We start from the raw sequence: 16,425 nt of genomic DNA, 5'->3' as shown, positions 1-16,425 counted from the left end.
TTTCTGCTACTCTTTGCTAACATAAGGACACTCCCACCAGCAATTCAAACGTAGGATTTGAAAACTGGTGTTAACGTGGGGGGGGGGTCCATATTATTATACACCATAGCTGGATTTACAGCAACCCCTCTCTCCCACCTGTGCACAGCCATTATATATGCACTCGTTTATTGTAGAGCATTATCAACTTGCTAAAGGTAGATATACACTAAAAAATGGCCACCAGATAGATCCCTTTTAGTCATGGTGATAGTTATGTCTGTATAGCACAATACTTACACAAATGTACAGGAGAAAATACCAAAACATGTATATTGGCTATAATAAAGGCCTGGAGTAATGCATTGTCTATCTGTAAAACACTCATAATGAAGGCAGTAGTCTTAGCAATATGGATGATTACTCACTGAATTTGTTCGTTTTCTCTTCCAACAGTCTGGATTTAAACGTTTTTGTTCTTCTGCCAAAGCTTTAGCTTCTATCGTGTATATTCTTCTTTCCTCATTCTTCATCTTTTTCCACCTATCACCAAGAATCACACTTATGGCTCTGGAAGGGAAAGCATGTCAGAATTGGCTTAATTAAAATCATGTCAGTTTCCAACAGGTGCTGCATTCAATCCTGTCTGCTCTGGGTTATGGGAACAGGGGAGCTGTCATTACTGACTTCATATTGAAAATGTTACTTGTCTGGCTGTTCTGTTGTTCCCCTTCTTCAAGGTATTAGTATGTGATTATATAGTGTGGACACATTTTCTGTAGAGGTTTAAAGACATTATTGAACAATTCATGTCACTAGTCTGTGGGTACTAGTGAGGGACAGTTATTGTCCACACAAAATCAATCTTCCACTACGCTTTTAAGATGTGGAAGGAAACAAGCATGGAAAAGAACATACAAAATCAGTGCAGCTAGTGACCTGGTTAGAAATCAAACCTAAGGGAAGAGCACTAAATACTGACTTAAATGGAACTTAACTGCTCTGTGACTGCCTAAGGGCCTGTTTCCACTACACGCAGATTGGATGCAGAAAAACTGACTCCAATGAATGCCTAGGGGAAAATCTGCATCAGAAAATCCGCATTTAGTGGAAACAGGCCCATAGGGATTCATTGGAGTCAGTTTTTCTGCATCCAATCTGCGTGTAGTGGAAACAGGCCCTAACTGTTCACAGAGTGGCTCCCCCAGGACTGCCTAACGCCAATTGGCATCAGGTCCTGGAGGTGGAGATTAGCAGGGAATGCGCACACATTCCCTGACATTACACACAGCGGGGATCTGTGATCAGCCTGCCAGCTCCGATCGTGGCTGTAAAAAAAAAAAAAAAAAACAGCAAGTTTCATTTGTACAGCACTGGGATCTAGTACAGCGCTGTACTGGGACAGCTTTGTCACTTCACAATCTAATACCTCTCATAGGCTTATACCTATGAGAGGCGATCATAGTGGTTGGATCTCAGAGAGAGGGAAGGAAGGTGGGAGTGATAAAATAAAAAAATAGCAATTTTTTATTGAGAAAAATAAGAAAATTAATAAGAAAAAAAAAAAATCACAACAGCAATCAGATCCCACCAACAGAAAGCTCTGTTGGTGGGCAGAAAAAGGAGGTAAAATTCATGTGGCTGCTAAGTTGTATGGCCGAGTAATAAACTGTTAAAGCTGCAGAGTGCTGAATAAAAAAAAAATAAAAAAATCGCCTGGTCCCTAGGTGGTGTAAACCTGTGGTCCTCAAGAGGTTAAAAAGTCAGAGGCATATGGTGGCTGCCATACTCCTTTCCTTGGTTCCCACTTGAAGCAGATGCTAATACTGCATGATAAAAAGCACATCCATTCAGTATGTGCTGCCCTGCATTGCATGTCCACTCTGTATGTTTTGCAACCACCCCATCCAATTCACCCGCTGGCATGCAAATACTCACGTCCCCCCCTGATTACACCATTTAGTTCCCAAAGTCTATAATCAGACTGCGGCCGGCAGGGGCATGGGGTTCCCCATTTATTTGCAGTAGACCGATTCTCCCTAGCAACAAGGAGGATTTTTACGGATCCACCATGAACCAATGAGAATCCACTGCTGCTGAGGATTTCCATCTGTCTTTTGCAACCCAATGGAGATTCCCCATGCTTTTGCTGGACACTGATCTGTTTACCGGCTTCGGGACAGATCTTAGGAGTCGGCATCGGTGGAACCGAGACACGCGAATATTTGTGATGGCAGACGGAGAGGATGTGGTGACCAGCCTAGTGAGAACACCTGGCGTTTTGAGGTTTGTTTCAGAAAAACAGTCCTCCTGATCTCTTTGGCTGCAGTAGTGTCTGAATCACACACCTGAAACAAGCATGCAGCTAATTCAGTCAGAAACATCTGACCTACATACTCGTTTGGTATCTATGGCTAAAAGCATAAAGCTACATTTCCACTAGGGTGCTGTGTTCAAATCATTTGTGGCACCCGTGTTGATACAAATTTGAATCAGTTATCCTCATTCACATGTCATGCGTGATGTGAAAAAAATGCAGCAGGCACACCATTTTTTCCCAGCACTCAAATTCCGACGCAGCCTATTGATTTCAATGGGCTATAATGCGATGGAAGTAACTTTTCACCGCATTTGCAACGCGAAGGGCAAACCTATGTTACCGTGCAGTTCTGCATCGACCTGCGACAGACTGGAAGTATTGTAAGTCTATGGTGACACTTATATTTTTAAATGCCCACCACAAGCATTTGTGTCGCGTATGTGCAGAAGCATATTTTAGCAATACACTTCCATGCACAGGATTGTTTCAGCCACTGGAAGTGAGACTCTTCCTGCTTGGCCGGCTGTCAGAGATTACTGCGTACTAATGTAAGGCATGTATTAGGCGGTGTGGTTCCCACCACTGCCGCCAATATGCAGTCTGAAACTGCCCTTAGGATTCATCTAGTGATTTTGGCAGCCGATTGACGAAGAGACAGATCTCTCTCTCTCTCTCTCTCTCTCTCTCTCTCTCTCTCTCAGATTAGAGAATGATCTGTTGGACACCATAAACCGTAGGTCATATCCCGATCTATTTCAGCATGAAATCTTTCAGGAATCGGCCTTGTGACGCCGCCACTGGCTACTGCCCACTGGTTGATGTGTCCACATAAATTTAGGAATAAGGTCCCACAATTATGCAGCCTGTAAATGGACCAATCCTATGCCACCAAGAAGGAATTTGACTGATCCATTTTCAAGCTTCAGAAATTTGCATGATCGTGCATCAACTCAGAATAATCACATCTCATTGACAAGCCCTAATCAAATTCAAATTGCCTGGCTGTCATGCTGATCCTGTGACTCTGATACTTTTAATCATACACCCTGAAAAAGCATATGCAGAATAGATGTTTTATTGTATTTTCCGCATGCTTGTTTCAGGTGTGGGATTCAGGCACTACTGATGCATGGAAAATCAACAGTAAGCCAGGCAACTGGTATTGTTTAAAAAGGAAATAAATATGGCAGCCTCCATATCACTCTCAGTTCAGTTGTCCTTTAGAGAAAACCTGAGGTGGCAGGGGAGAGGAATACAAAATACCCAAGAAGAACGAAGCCTTTGGATCCTCCAGAGCTGTCCTGTGTCCCCCTGGACCCCAATGCCACAGACTGGGACCCTCTTAGCTCACAGCCACATCCCCTTCACGCACGAGCAGGGCAGCAGCACTGAGCCACTTGTGGATTAGCGGCTTGGGATTACCATGCAGGCATGGCCATACTCGCATTTGGCGGGAAGCCCGGCCACGAGAACATATCTGACAAGCTCTTTTCTTCTATATTCAGAGCATCCCAGGCAGCAGCGGTAGGAGTGAGCAGGACATGGGAAGCCTCAGATAGCAGTTTAACTAACATTCATGTGACATTAACGGTTTAATCACTTCGTGCCTGTGTTACAACTAGGAACACTCAACACAAACTGACTAATAAATCAGCACATACTAAACTACAGGGAGTGTTCATTTCAAAGCTCCCTGCAATGGCACAATAAATCATTATTTGTATACACACATTTACATTCACTTATAATGCAATGGTGAGAGCGGTGTTAATTTATCTTTAGGTAAGAAAATACATTTCGGAATTGTATTTATTCTAATCACAACAGCAAACCGCAATGGTCCGTACACACGCTACATTATAGTCAGCTGAGGCGGCTGAGAACTACTGCCTCAGACCATAATCTGGGGTATGGACAGCAGCTGCTGCCCAGCCAGCAATGCACCAGACAGATCAAGTCACCCGAACGACAGCCAACAGCTTTGTGCTCGCCCTGTGATGTACATGTGCGCTGCTCTATTAGCCCTCTGCCCCACCAGCATTGCAACAAAACACATCATCAACCTGTAGACTGACTATGCGTCTGTACAGTCTCAGCCCATATCACCTGAGGGATCGGGTCCCAATCCCTGTCAGGTAACATCAGTCCAGTGTGTGTATGGGCCTTAACATGTACCAGAGATGAAGCAACCTGCTTTAATTAATTCTATATACTAGTAGGTACATGAGAACAAACACCCTGCTGTCTGTTTCATTCTGTTCTGCCCTGTGAGCTTGTAATCTCCCCTGTAAAATCCACAGACTAAGGTCTCAGTCAGCTGCTTTATCAGGAAGCTCTATAGCAGTAAGAGCAGTCTGCTCAAGCCTGCCCCCCTCTCTGCCTGTGTTCTCCCTATCTGTGCACAGAACTGCATCACAGAGAACCTGTGATGGGTAAAGCAGTTCAGTAAACAGATTTATTTATCTACCGAGATAATTAGTGTCTGGGCTTGAGTTACTCAATGGTGCGATGAGTATTTTATCTGCAACATTCACATAGTAGGGTCATAATTTGTCATAATCATGCAACTTTTGCTCCGTACTGCCTTGTGTCAACAGTTAATGGTGTGGCGGGTAATGGTGTAGGGGACATTTTCTTGGCACACTTTGGGCCTTTCAGTAGCAACTGATCATTGTTTAAATGCCACAGCCAATCTGAGTATTGTTGCCGAGTATGACCATAGCATTCTGATAGCTACTTGCAACAGGATACGGCACCATGTCACAAAGCTCCCCTCAACTCAAAATAGTTTCTGGAAAATGACAATGAGATCAATTAAGTGAGTAGAAAATCATTGGTATGTGATGGAATGGGAGCTTTGCATCATGAATGTGCAGCCAACACATCTGCAGCAGCTGCATGATGCAATCATGTCAATATAGATCAAAATCTTTGAAGAAGGTTTCAGTTATTTACGGACAGATGTGTAGATCAGCTCGCTCACCATGTGGGAGACAACAACATCTCCAAGTATTATAGCTCTTAAAATATAGCTCTTTATTGAAAATCCATTAAAAGGTGGTTAAAAAGTGCAGGTCTGAGATCCAGCGATAGCCCGATGTTTCAGGCCAAGCAGCCTTTCCTCGTGTGAGTGTGGCCAGCCTGACCAGCCTGAGGAAAGTCTGCTTGGCCTGAAACAGTGGGCTATAATACTTGGAGGTGCTGACCCTTTCTGAAGACTATACGTTACCATCTGAGGGGTATGGAAGGTCGGCCAGGCTCTAGTACTCGGAGTTTGGTAATACATGGGTGCTGAACATGCCAGGACCATGTGGGAGACAGCTGGAGCTACTGCTGTTCTCTCCCTGTGATGATGAGTTATGTGCTGCTGGCGATGTGTTATTCAGTCTGAGGCCCCCTGCAGGGTCTCTGGCTCTGCCGAGGACGCATACTCTGTACAGACTCTGTGAGAGTAGATCTGTACCTCTGTTTTAGGTCACACCAAGCTGCTAGAGTATTCTGTCACTAACTCATCTACTGATATCTTCCCCACTGCAGCTATAGGCACTGTGACTCACCACTTTACTTTTTATTTTCATTTTTTACTTGGAGCTTTTGTGCACATTTTTTATTAATTAAAATCAACTCAGCTCGTCATAGAGACCATTTTAAGCCAAACTGCGAGGGATACATATGCAAGAATTGCCAATAGCAATGAAGAAAATGAATACTTTGACTAATTATATTTACTCTATTTTAAAACTTTCTTTGATCAAATTATGGACTTGTCTACCTAACTGCTGTATCAAGGCCCACGGACAGTCTCACTCCCTGCAGTAGATTGTTAATCTGCAATATGAGTATGAAGGAATAAGGGGTAAGAATGTGTGGAAGAAGTGATGTAATCCTGCTCCTAGGTTTTCCCAGAGAACAAAAGTCTCTGAGCCATTCATATTATCAGTGCAACTCTGGACTACCGGTTTAGAAAAGATTAACCCTTTAGCATGTGTCTAAATTTGCTTTGCACAGCAGCCACACATTCCAATGCAAAGAGTTGCAATGCCTCCCTCACCATCTAGTGAACTTTCTAAAACTCCCCCTTAATTCTCCCAATCAACTATTTATCACAATAATGAACATGCAATCATCACAATGGTCTACATAGATTAAAAAGAAATGGTTTTAATTTTGGTCAAATACGCATGCCACAGCACCAAGAAAATATCCCTGCCAATCTCAGGGCAAATAGCTGCTATTTCTATGAGATAAGCAGATAGAAACAGTTTTCTCTGCAGGACCAGAGTTTCTGATACATCAAGTAACTTTTAAAAAGATGTATACTTTAGAAAAAATCCAGCACAGCGTCACTCTCTTCAGATCAAAGTGTGGGACGGAGTCTGAAACTTTAAATCGCCACCAGCCCATCTTCTGTGCCACATAATGTAATTATTATGTGGGTGAATTCAGGCTCGTTCTATGCTCTGCTGCCAGATCTAGTCCAGCACGGTGTCATCCTATGTGGATAAAGTGTCAGACTAAGTCCAACACTTGATCTTCAGTCCTACGCTGCTCTGTGTAATAACGGTATCATGCTGACATACATGCAAAGTAGCAGAGTTGGCTCTGACCCCCTCCCCCTGATGGAGCAAGGAGGTGTAGGCCCTCTGGATGCTAGCAGCATTTTCACAATTGCCCACATCCCCTGCCAGCACACCGGAAAAAAAGCAAGTGCTGAGGGGACGTCACGTGGGTAATTGTGAAATTGTATTGGAAAGGGTTACTGTATCTTTGTATTCTTTATTAGCCATTTACCATTCTGAGGGCTCGTTTCCACTATAGCGAATCTGCATGCAGGCACTGCATGCGGATTTGCATATGCAATACAAGTGGATGGGATTGTTTCCACTTGTGCGTCGTGCGGGTGCGTTTTGGTGTGCGGGGAAAATCTGCACGGCAGAGCCGTCAGATTTCGCGTGCGGCAGGAATGCGGGCGAGTCGCCCGCAATGCTTTTAATAGGGAAATCGCATGCGGCTTTGTCATGCGGTTTTCCGTACGATTTCGCATGTAAGGCTATAGAACTTTACACAGGCAGTGACATGGTTAAATTCGCCTGCTTCCTAACCATGTGAAATCGCGGGGAAACCAGCATGCGGAAACGCATCCGCATGCGATTTCGTCCGCGGTGGAATCCAGACGATTCCACATCGCAACAGTGGAAACGAGCCCTAAAGCTTTTTAAAGACCTTGTTGCACAAATCGAAGCGCAGGAAAAATAAAAATAAAATTGGCAGTGTCAAAAGAACTTGTACAGTCATTTCAGCTATTTTAGTCAAGGGAAATAAGTTATTAAGCTTATTAGGTAAATAATAGTCAGACGTGTCAGAACAGTTGATGGTGTTTATAGAAGACATCCTACTGGTAAACGAAGAGACAGGCAAAATTTGGCAACTGTCATTGTGTGATTAGAAGTTCCTATACTCATTTGTTAGAGGATGCTGTCGAATATCATAATCTTCTCTTCAAATTTGTGCACAAACTGAACCAGCATTTTAAAAAGGTCAACATTACTTATCACACATTTGTTTAAATGTAAAAAAGTATTACCGGTTATCTTTTCCTGGGTACATCTGAGTGTATTCAACTCTGTATTTTTTGGCAAAAAGCATGAAGGCATTCATTGGTCGCTTGCACTTGTTGGGAGGAGATGTGGCCATCACAGAGTTTGTGTTTCCTGAGTTGTGACTCCTGCCAGTTTTATTATACAGTGAAGTGTAGGAAGTCTGTGGAGATGCACAGTCCTTTCCATCAGATCTCTCAGGATCTGGACTGCTTGCACCACCATTGGATAAAGAAGCCCGACGCTGACGTGCCATACTGCTCAAAACATACACAGCAGAAGAGTCCAAAGGTGTGAAGTCATAGCTGAGAAGAAAATGAAAAGCAGAAGAATATATTATTTTTCCACCACTACCTGTGTAAATACAATAGCCCACATCGCAGAAATAACGCCCAAGTGCCTTTTTGCACACCACAATTTGCTAGTCAAGTGGCCTTTGTGCCGGTCTAACGGTACTATGCACCCATTTTTAAAAACTTCTAAGACAAACCTCCTCCTAAGGGGGGTTTATTAATCGTGTGGGCTTTTGGGGATGCAGAAGGCATTTCCTTACCAACGGGGAACTGCTAAGCATCTATTTGGAGGACTCCATTGTCTAGGTTGCTGTGCCGTAGAACCGCAGGTTCGCACAGTGATGTCCTTCGATCCTGGCCACTGTAATGCATGTTGGGGACGTGCACTATCTAGCTCCCGATGATGTGATTACATCTCCTGGCCGGGAGATGTAACCACATCAATGAACTACATCTCCCTGCATGCAGTGCTAGTTTTCAACGTGCATTCTGGCGGACAGGGACACAAGGTGTCGCCGCGGGAATTACAACTTGCAGCATAGGGCACAGAAGATGGAGGCTTTCATATGGACTAGTTAAGTAAATGCATGATGCCCCCCAAAAGCCCACACAAATTAACAAACCTTCCTTGAAGTTTTCCGCTCTTAGGAGCACCCAAGTGTTAAGTATACTTCAGTATAGCTAAAATGGAGTATTCAGATTCACTTTTTGGTGAGTTACACTTTTACCCTGAAGACATTTACAGTGGTAAACTGGAATGAGAATGGTACCACTGCATAGCCCACTGATAACAGATTTGCTATGGCCGTCACTTTATAAAATAAGTCCCTGAACAGCCTGAATTTCAAGCCGAAAACAGTGCTCGTGTGATCACTGAGCATACATGTAAAAAGGGGACAGAGAAAATATGGTTCAAGGGAACGATGTCCCAGGACAGGTCTCACCTTGTACGAGGTTGGTTAAGCACAGCGTGCCTCACCACGATCAGCCTGTGTCCCTCTATGCCGAGCCGGGGACAGAGCTCTCCTCGTTCGTAGGGCGGACGTGACGTCACTTCCCAGGGCACTTCCTATGGAGGTTGCTATAGAAGCTAGGACACGCTCTCTGCTCCTATTATCACATCGCAGTGAGCAGCGTCTGATTAGTCAGGATAGTTACATTAGTCGGGTTGTCATCTGATAATAAAGGACGACCCGACTTTGTACTAATAAATATTTAATGACAACGCGTTTCACGGAAGCTCAGCCTCCGCTTTTTCAAGTCACATGAGCATTAAAAGACCATTCATTATATACAGTACTTTTGAAAAGTCGCAGGCAATCGGCTCCGCTTGGGGCAGGGAAGTTACCATATTACTTGTAATAGTAACAATGGAGAACATATTCTCCCTACTATTTGGACAACAGTCTACAAAACTACACGAATTTTACATAGGATTGTAATGAATGTTTTGAAACATCTATTTCAGGGAATCAATATTCTTATATGCTTGTTGCATGATTTATATGTATACACACACACACGCCCCCGCAAAAGTCCATTAGCTGTGGCCATACAATTATAGCTTAATTCATAAAAAATTTATACAAAGTCAATAGAAAAGGTTAATACAAGGCAAGTAATATAGTTAAAAAGTTATATAAAATACATATACAATGATTTTAGGAATTGATGTATATATGTGTAAAACAACCACGATTAATATCCACATATGTACACATATCAAAACGCATATATTCACAGGCTATAGATATATAGATACACCCAGGGCCGGATTTGTACTTTCCAGCGCCCTAGGCCGGCTGTCAACAACCGCCCCCCCCCCCCCCCCATTCTGTCCAACTCTGACTAGTGATCACTGGGTTACATGGGCTCCTTTCTGTTTTGCTGCTTTGCCCCCCCCCCCCCGTTCAAAGAAGCAGTGCATGCTCTGTCCACTCCATGTAATTTTGCACTCCAGCCTGGATGCACAGCAACCGATAGTGTTCTGGGCTTGCATAATTCAGAAATGATGCTCATATATGAGCAGCACTTGTCAAGTACACATACCCATAAGACTCCCAGCCTCGGCTGCTGTGCACATCAGTACAGGAGTGCGTAATAACAAGAAGTCCGAGAGGACAGAAAATGCGCTGCTTCTTTGTCCTCTGTGCGACTTGCTTCAGTCAGAGTCACAAACAGGTGATGGTGCAGCGCAAAGGAGAGAAACCCATCCAAAGCAGAACAGGTAAGTAGAAGGATCCAACACTACACACGCTGGCATAGATGTCGTGTAATGCTAGGTACACATGATGCAATTCTGACAGATTTACTGTCAGATCGATTATTTCCAATGTCTGATCTGATTTCCAATCGCCCTAGGCCTTGACCTTTGTGGCCTTTCCAGAAATCCGGCCCTGGATACACCTAGACTCTCATGTTCACCCACACACATACCCACTTGTACACACTCCCATATGCACTCCCCTGTATATTACCACCTACTCCAATATCAACTCACATTTTTCCAGGACCCATTCGTGTGCACATATGTGCGCACATGTTCGTACCCACACATGCGCACACATCCTACCAATAGGAAGATACCTAGAGAACTATCGGTCGAAAATGAATCATCTCTTCCAGGCATTTGTTTAAACCGCCTGGTTCAAGAGTTCCCAGTTTTAGGATCCAATAGGACTCCTGTCTACATAGGACCCGATATCTTTCGTATTTACTCGAGTGGTGGACCTGCTCTATAATGGTGGCTCTCAAAACCTCAAAATTTCTATTATGAACTAAACTAAAGTGATGGGATACTCCGTGTTTCGGTTCCCCCTTGCTAATATTAGATCTATGCTTGTTCAGTCTAGATTGGAATTTTTGGGTGGTACGGCCTACATAGGCCAAATTACATGGGCAGCTGAGTAGGTATACTACGTACGTGCTTTGGCACGTTACGTAGTCTATTATAGGATATACAATGGAGTTATTGGCCCTAAAAGTAGTGGCTCCATTGTCAATAGTTCTACAGCACAGGCAACGTTTGGAATTACAAGAGTAGCACCCAGGCTTACCCTGGATCCCCATCTGTGGAGTTCTATCCATCACAGATTTTCTACTGGGGTGCTTACTAGGGGCTATAAACCCCCTAATATTTTTCCCCTTTCTGAAGACCACTTTGGGTTTTGGCGGAAGGACTTGTTTCAGTATAGGGTCATTAAGTAACACTGGCCAATATTTATCGAAAATGGTCCTACACTCCTTGGCTTGGCCAGAAAAATTAACAATTATAGGCATGGATTCATGAATAGTTGGATTCAAATCTTCTATAGATTTTTTCTTTGGTACCAAATCTTTGGGCTCTAAACAGTCCTGTTGTGAGAGAGTAGCCGCTCTCTCAAAAGCTGACTGTATTATAGGGGCAGGGTAGTGTTTCTCCTCAAATCTCGATTTTAAAATCTTCGATTGTGATAAGTAGTCCCTCTTATTCGTACAATTTCTACGCAAGCGTTTAAATTGGCCAAACGGCACATTTTTCAGCCATGGCTTATAATGTGCACTCTTATAATCAAGGTATCCATTTCGGTCTGTGGGTTTGAAATAATTAGTGGTAATGATACTAGCACTGTCAGGATCCACCTTAATTTCTAAATCTAAAAAATGTATCTGCGAAACATCCGTTTCCATGGTGAAGGACAAGCCCAATTTGTTCCCATTAAGATATTCCCTATATCTATGTAGTTCTTCTATAGTACCTTCCCATATACATATTATATCATCTATGAAACGGCGATGGAGGACGAGGTTCGCTCGAAAAGGATTTTCTTCGGACCAAATGAGTTGTTCCTCTAGCCAAACAGGTTGGCAAAGGCCAGAGAGAACCTCGTCCCCATCGCCACTCCCTGTAGCTGCAAATGAAAAGAGTTCAAAAATGTAAAGTAATTAGTTTTCAATATAAACTTAATAGAGTCCAAAATTTTGAGGTTTTGAGGGACACCATTATAGAGCAGGTCCACCACTCGAGTAAATACGAAAGATATCGGGTCCTATGTAGACAGGAGTCCTATTGGATCCTAAAATTGGGAACTCTTGAACCAGGCGGTTTAAACAAATGCCTGGAAGAGATGAGTCGTTTTCGACCGATAGTTCTCTAGGTATCTTCCTATTGGTAGGATGTGTGCGCATGTGTGGGTACGAACATGTGCGCACATATGTGCACACGAATGGGTCTTGGAAAAATGTGAGTTGATATTGGAGTAGGTGGTAATATACAGGGGAGTGCATATGGGAGTGTGTACAAGTGGGTATGTGTGTGGGTGAACGTGAGAGTCTAGGTGTATCTATGTATCTATATATCTATAGCCTGTGAATATATGCGTTTTGATATGTGTACATATGTGGATATTAATTGTGGTTGTTTTACACATATATACATCAATTCCTAAAATCATTGTATATGTATTTTATATAACTTTTTAACTATATTACTTGCCTTGTATTAACCTTTTCTATTGACTTTGTATTATTTTTTTATGAATTAAGCTATAATTGTATGGCCACAGCCAATGGACTTTTGCGGGGGCGTGTGTGTGTATACATATAAATCATGCAACAAGCATAAAAGAATATTGATTACCTGAAATAGATGTTTCAAAACATTCATTACAATCCTATGTAAAATTCGTGTAGTTTTGTAGACTGTTGTCCAAATAGTAGGGAGAATATGTTCTCCATTGTTACTATTACAAGTAATATGGTAACTTCCCTGCCCCAAGCGGAGCCGATTGCCTGCGACTTTTCAAAAGTACTGTATATAATGAATGGTCTTTTAATGCTCATGTGACTTGAAAAAGCGGAGACTGAACTACCGTGAAACGCGTTGTCATTAAATATTTCTTACTACCAGGTCGGGTCGTCCTTTATTATCAGATGACAACCCGACTAATGTAACTATCCTGACTAATCAGACGCTGCTCACTGCGATGTGATAATAGGAGCAGAGAGTGCATCCTAGCTTCTATAGCAACCTCCATAGGAAGTGCCCTGGGAAGTGACGTCACGTCCGCCCTATGAACGAGGAGAGCTCGGTCACCGGCTCGGCATAGAGGGACACAGGCTGATCGTGGTGAGGCACGCTGTGCTTAACCAACCTTGTACAAGGTGAGACCTGTCCTGGGACATCGTTCCCTTGAACCAATACATTGCTCAGTGCGCCCCCTCTTTTTTTGTGTTTGCAGTGGCTACTTGGGGAGCAGCCGAGCGCTACTACTGGTGGCCTGATCGCACCTGGGGACGATCCACTACCCCATTTGTATCCAGAGAAAATATGGGCACTAGGTAAAGCCGCTAGTAGAATAACGACAATACTACAGATATTCTACTGAGGCTTCTACCTCATCTTCACATTAATCCTACCCCTAGCTACTCCTAAAAACGTTGCCCTACTGTAAATTCAACACCTAACACTACCCATCCCGTCTTAGCATAAATTCGGGCTCCAGTTATGTCCGGCACCCAAATTATACACCTGCACCTCTGTAGCTACAATTCACACTGTGGTAGTGCCCATATTACAAAGCACAGCATGGTGCTCAAATTACCTGCCTTGATCACTGCTCCCTGTTCATAAGCTTCAATCTTCTCCCTATGTGAACAGGGCTCAGTTTCCTGTGACAACCACAGTTCAACCATTTCCTTGTGATGTGCATTTGTCTAATCACATCTGAAGAAGGGGGAAGCACACTCATTTTTACTGGCCATTCGTAATTCAGAACTCGTGCAAATGCGTTTGTGCACTGCTATGAGCACTTACTGCACAGTATTTGACTGATAAGCCAGTGGAATATTAAAAAGAACATAACATGGCGAACAGAACATAAATGGTGAACAGGAGGGACCATGAAGATAATGAGCAGTGTGAGGGGTAAGTGAATTAAAACATACCCAATTTGTATTTTTTCTTCAAGTATTCTTTAAAGGGTACATGAGACATAGGATGAAAAAAAAAAATCTGATTTACTTACCTGGGGCATCATCCAGCCCCTAGATGCATGTGTGTCCCTCACCGCAGCTCCTCTCTCTGTCAGTCTCCCTGAGTCGGCTCCGTAGCAGATGTCAACCTGGCTGTGGCTGGGAACGTTCTGCGCAGAAGATTCCAGCCACAGGAGCAAGGCCCGGGTGCTTGCAAAAGCCACAGACTTGGCGAGGTCGGCGGCCACTATGGAGCGTACCCAGGGAGAGTGACAGAGAGCAGAGCTGTGGCGAGGTACACGTAAGGCTTCTAGGGGCTGTAGGAAGCCCCAGGTAAGGAAATCTCATTTTTATTCTTTGCCTTATGTATGCTTTAAAGTGACTCTGTCACAAAATGTTGAGCCTTATTTCTTCTATCCTATAAGTTCCTATACCTGTTCTAATGTGCTCTGTCTAACTGCAGCCTTTTCTAGTTGCACTGTCTCTGTAATAAATCTTATCTTCTTTCCTCTGTTGGCTCGGTCGGGCTCAGGCTGGAATGTGTGGAATGTGCAGCACTGCTTGTGATAGACAGAAACTTTACACACCCTCTCCAAGCTCTCCTCTCAGCCTATCAAACTCTGGTTAGCAGCTATGTCTTTTGTTTGTAAACACTGCCTAAAACTGGCAATTACAAGCCAGGATTGCAGCAGGGAGTGACAGAAACAGCACAGAGGAGCCCAGGAGAACATAATGAATAGAATGGTATGCTTTGTAGTGTAAGAATTTTAGAGTACAGATTCTCTTTAAGGCTCTCTAACAGTAGAAATGGTCTTCCTTTGAGTAAAATGCTTACTGTTAGCTAAAATGCTTAGCTCCCCTACAACGGTCTAGTTCTTAGGGTAGTGTACTGCATCATATGCACTGCATGTTCCTAGAAATCTATTTACTCTAAGGGCCTGTTTCCACTACACGCAGATTCTGGATGCAGAAAAACTTACTTCAATGAATGCCTATGGGCTTGTTTAAACTAGACACGATTTTTCTGATGCAGATTTCCCATAGGCATTCAGTTTTTCTGCATCCAGAATCCGCATGTAGTGAAAATAGGCCCTTAGGCCCCATTTAAACTTAATCAGTTGCTCTCAGTTATACAGTTGTGTTCAAAATTATTCAATCCCCACTGAAATTGAGTGTTTTGGCCAGTTTGACATTGATTTTGATGATTTAAGTCATCTTGTTTACAATTAAATCAAAGAGGCACTTGTAAGTCAGACAAATATAACATAACATTTATAATGAAATAACCACAAATGTCTTTTCTGTGCTCACATCATTATCAGTTTTATTCATTCTTAGTACTTAGTACAACATCCTTTTCCAGTTATAACCGCTTTTAAACGTGAAGCATAGCTTGACACAAGTGTCTTCCATAGATCTACGGGTATCTTAGCCCATTCTTCATGGGCAAAAGCCTCCACTTCAGTCACATTCTTAGGCTTGCACGCTGCAACCGCTTTCTTTAAGTCCCACCAGAGGTTCTCAATCGGATTTAAGTCTGATGCCTGTGATGGCCACTCCAAAATGTTCCAGCCTTTAATCTGCAACCATGCTCTAGTGGACTTGGAGGTAAGCTTGGGATCATTGTCCTGTTGAAAGGTCCAACCTCTGCCAAGCCTCAGGTTTGTGATGAACTGCATCACATTTTCATCCAATATCTCCTGGTACTGAAGAGATCCAGTACCTACCTATTCATGGTACCTTGCACACGCTGAAGCTTCCCTGTACCTGCAGAAGCAAAATAGCCCCAAAGCATGATTGAACCCCCACCATGCTTCACAGTAGACAAGGTGTTCTTTTCTTCACAGGCCTTGTTATTCCTCCTCCAAACATAGCGTTGATCCATAGGCCCAAACAGTTCTAATTTTGTTTCCTCAGTCACAAACACTGGTTCGCACGACAGCCGGGGGCCCCAGCCTCTTTCACTTGCTGGGGCCCCCAAACCACCATGTGATACCCAGAGGAAAATGTGGGCGAGCCCTGACTCTCTCACCTCCAGGGACTTCACCCCCATCACCTCCAAACTGAATGCAAGCTGCAAAACACACAATTTTTTTGTTTCCTCAGTCCACAGAACACTATCCCAAAACTTTTGTGGTAGTATTCTGTGGACTGATGAAACAAAATTAGAACTGTTTGGGCCCATGGATCAACACTATGTTTGGAGGAGGAAGAACAAGGCCTATGGGAAAAAAACAACAACACCTTGCCTACTGTGAAGCATGGCGGGGGGGGGGGGGGGTCA

General features: G+C 43.4%; 1 protein-coding gene across 2 annotated transcripts in view; it reads right to left on the bottom strand.

Annotated features, from left to right (window-relative positions):
• The window catches only part of HBP1 (HMG-box transcription factor 1), a 98,197-nt gene that overhangs the window by 19,306 nt on the left and 62,466 nt on the right, over positions 1–16,425 (bottom strand). For both annotated transcript variants that reach the window (XM_068276280.1, XM_068276281.1), the window contains 2 exons: positions 7,884–8,201; positions 408–549 (listed from right to left, as the gene is read on the bottom strand). In XM_068276280.1, coding sequence (XP_068132381.1) covers positions 408–549; positions 7,884–8,201 — 460 coding nt within the window. The remainder of the gene's footprint in view (positions 1–407; positions 550–7,883; positions 8,202–16,425) is intronic.

Source organism: Hyperolius riggenbachi, chromosome 3, assembly GCF_040937935.1.
Source record: "Hyperolius riggenbachi isolate aHypRig1 chromosome 3, aHypRig1.pri, whole genome shotgun sequence".
In the NCBI taxonomy this organism is placed as follows: Eukaryota; Metazoa; Chordata; class Amphibia; order Anura; family Hyperoliidae; genus Hyperolius; species Hyperolius riggenbachi.
Note: the sequence above shows the minus strand (reverse complement) of the source record. Positions and strands in the feature narration are given on the sequence as shown.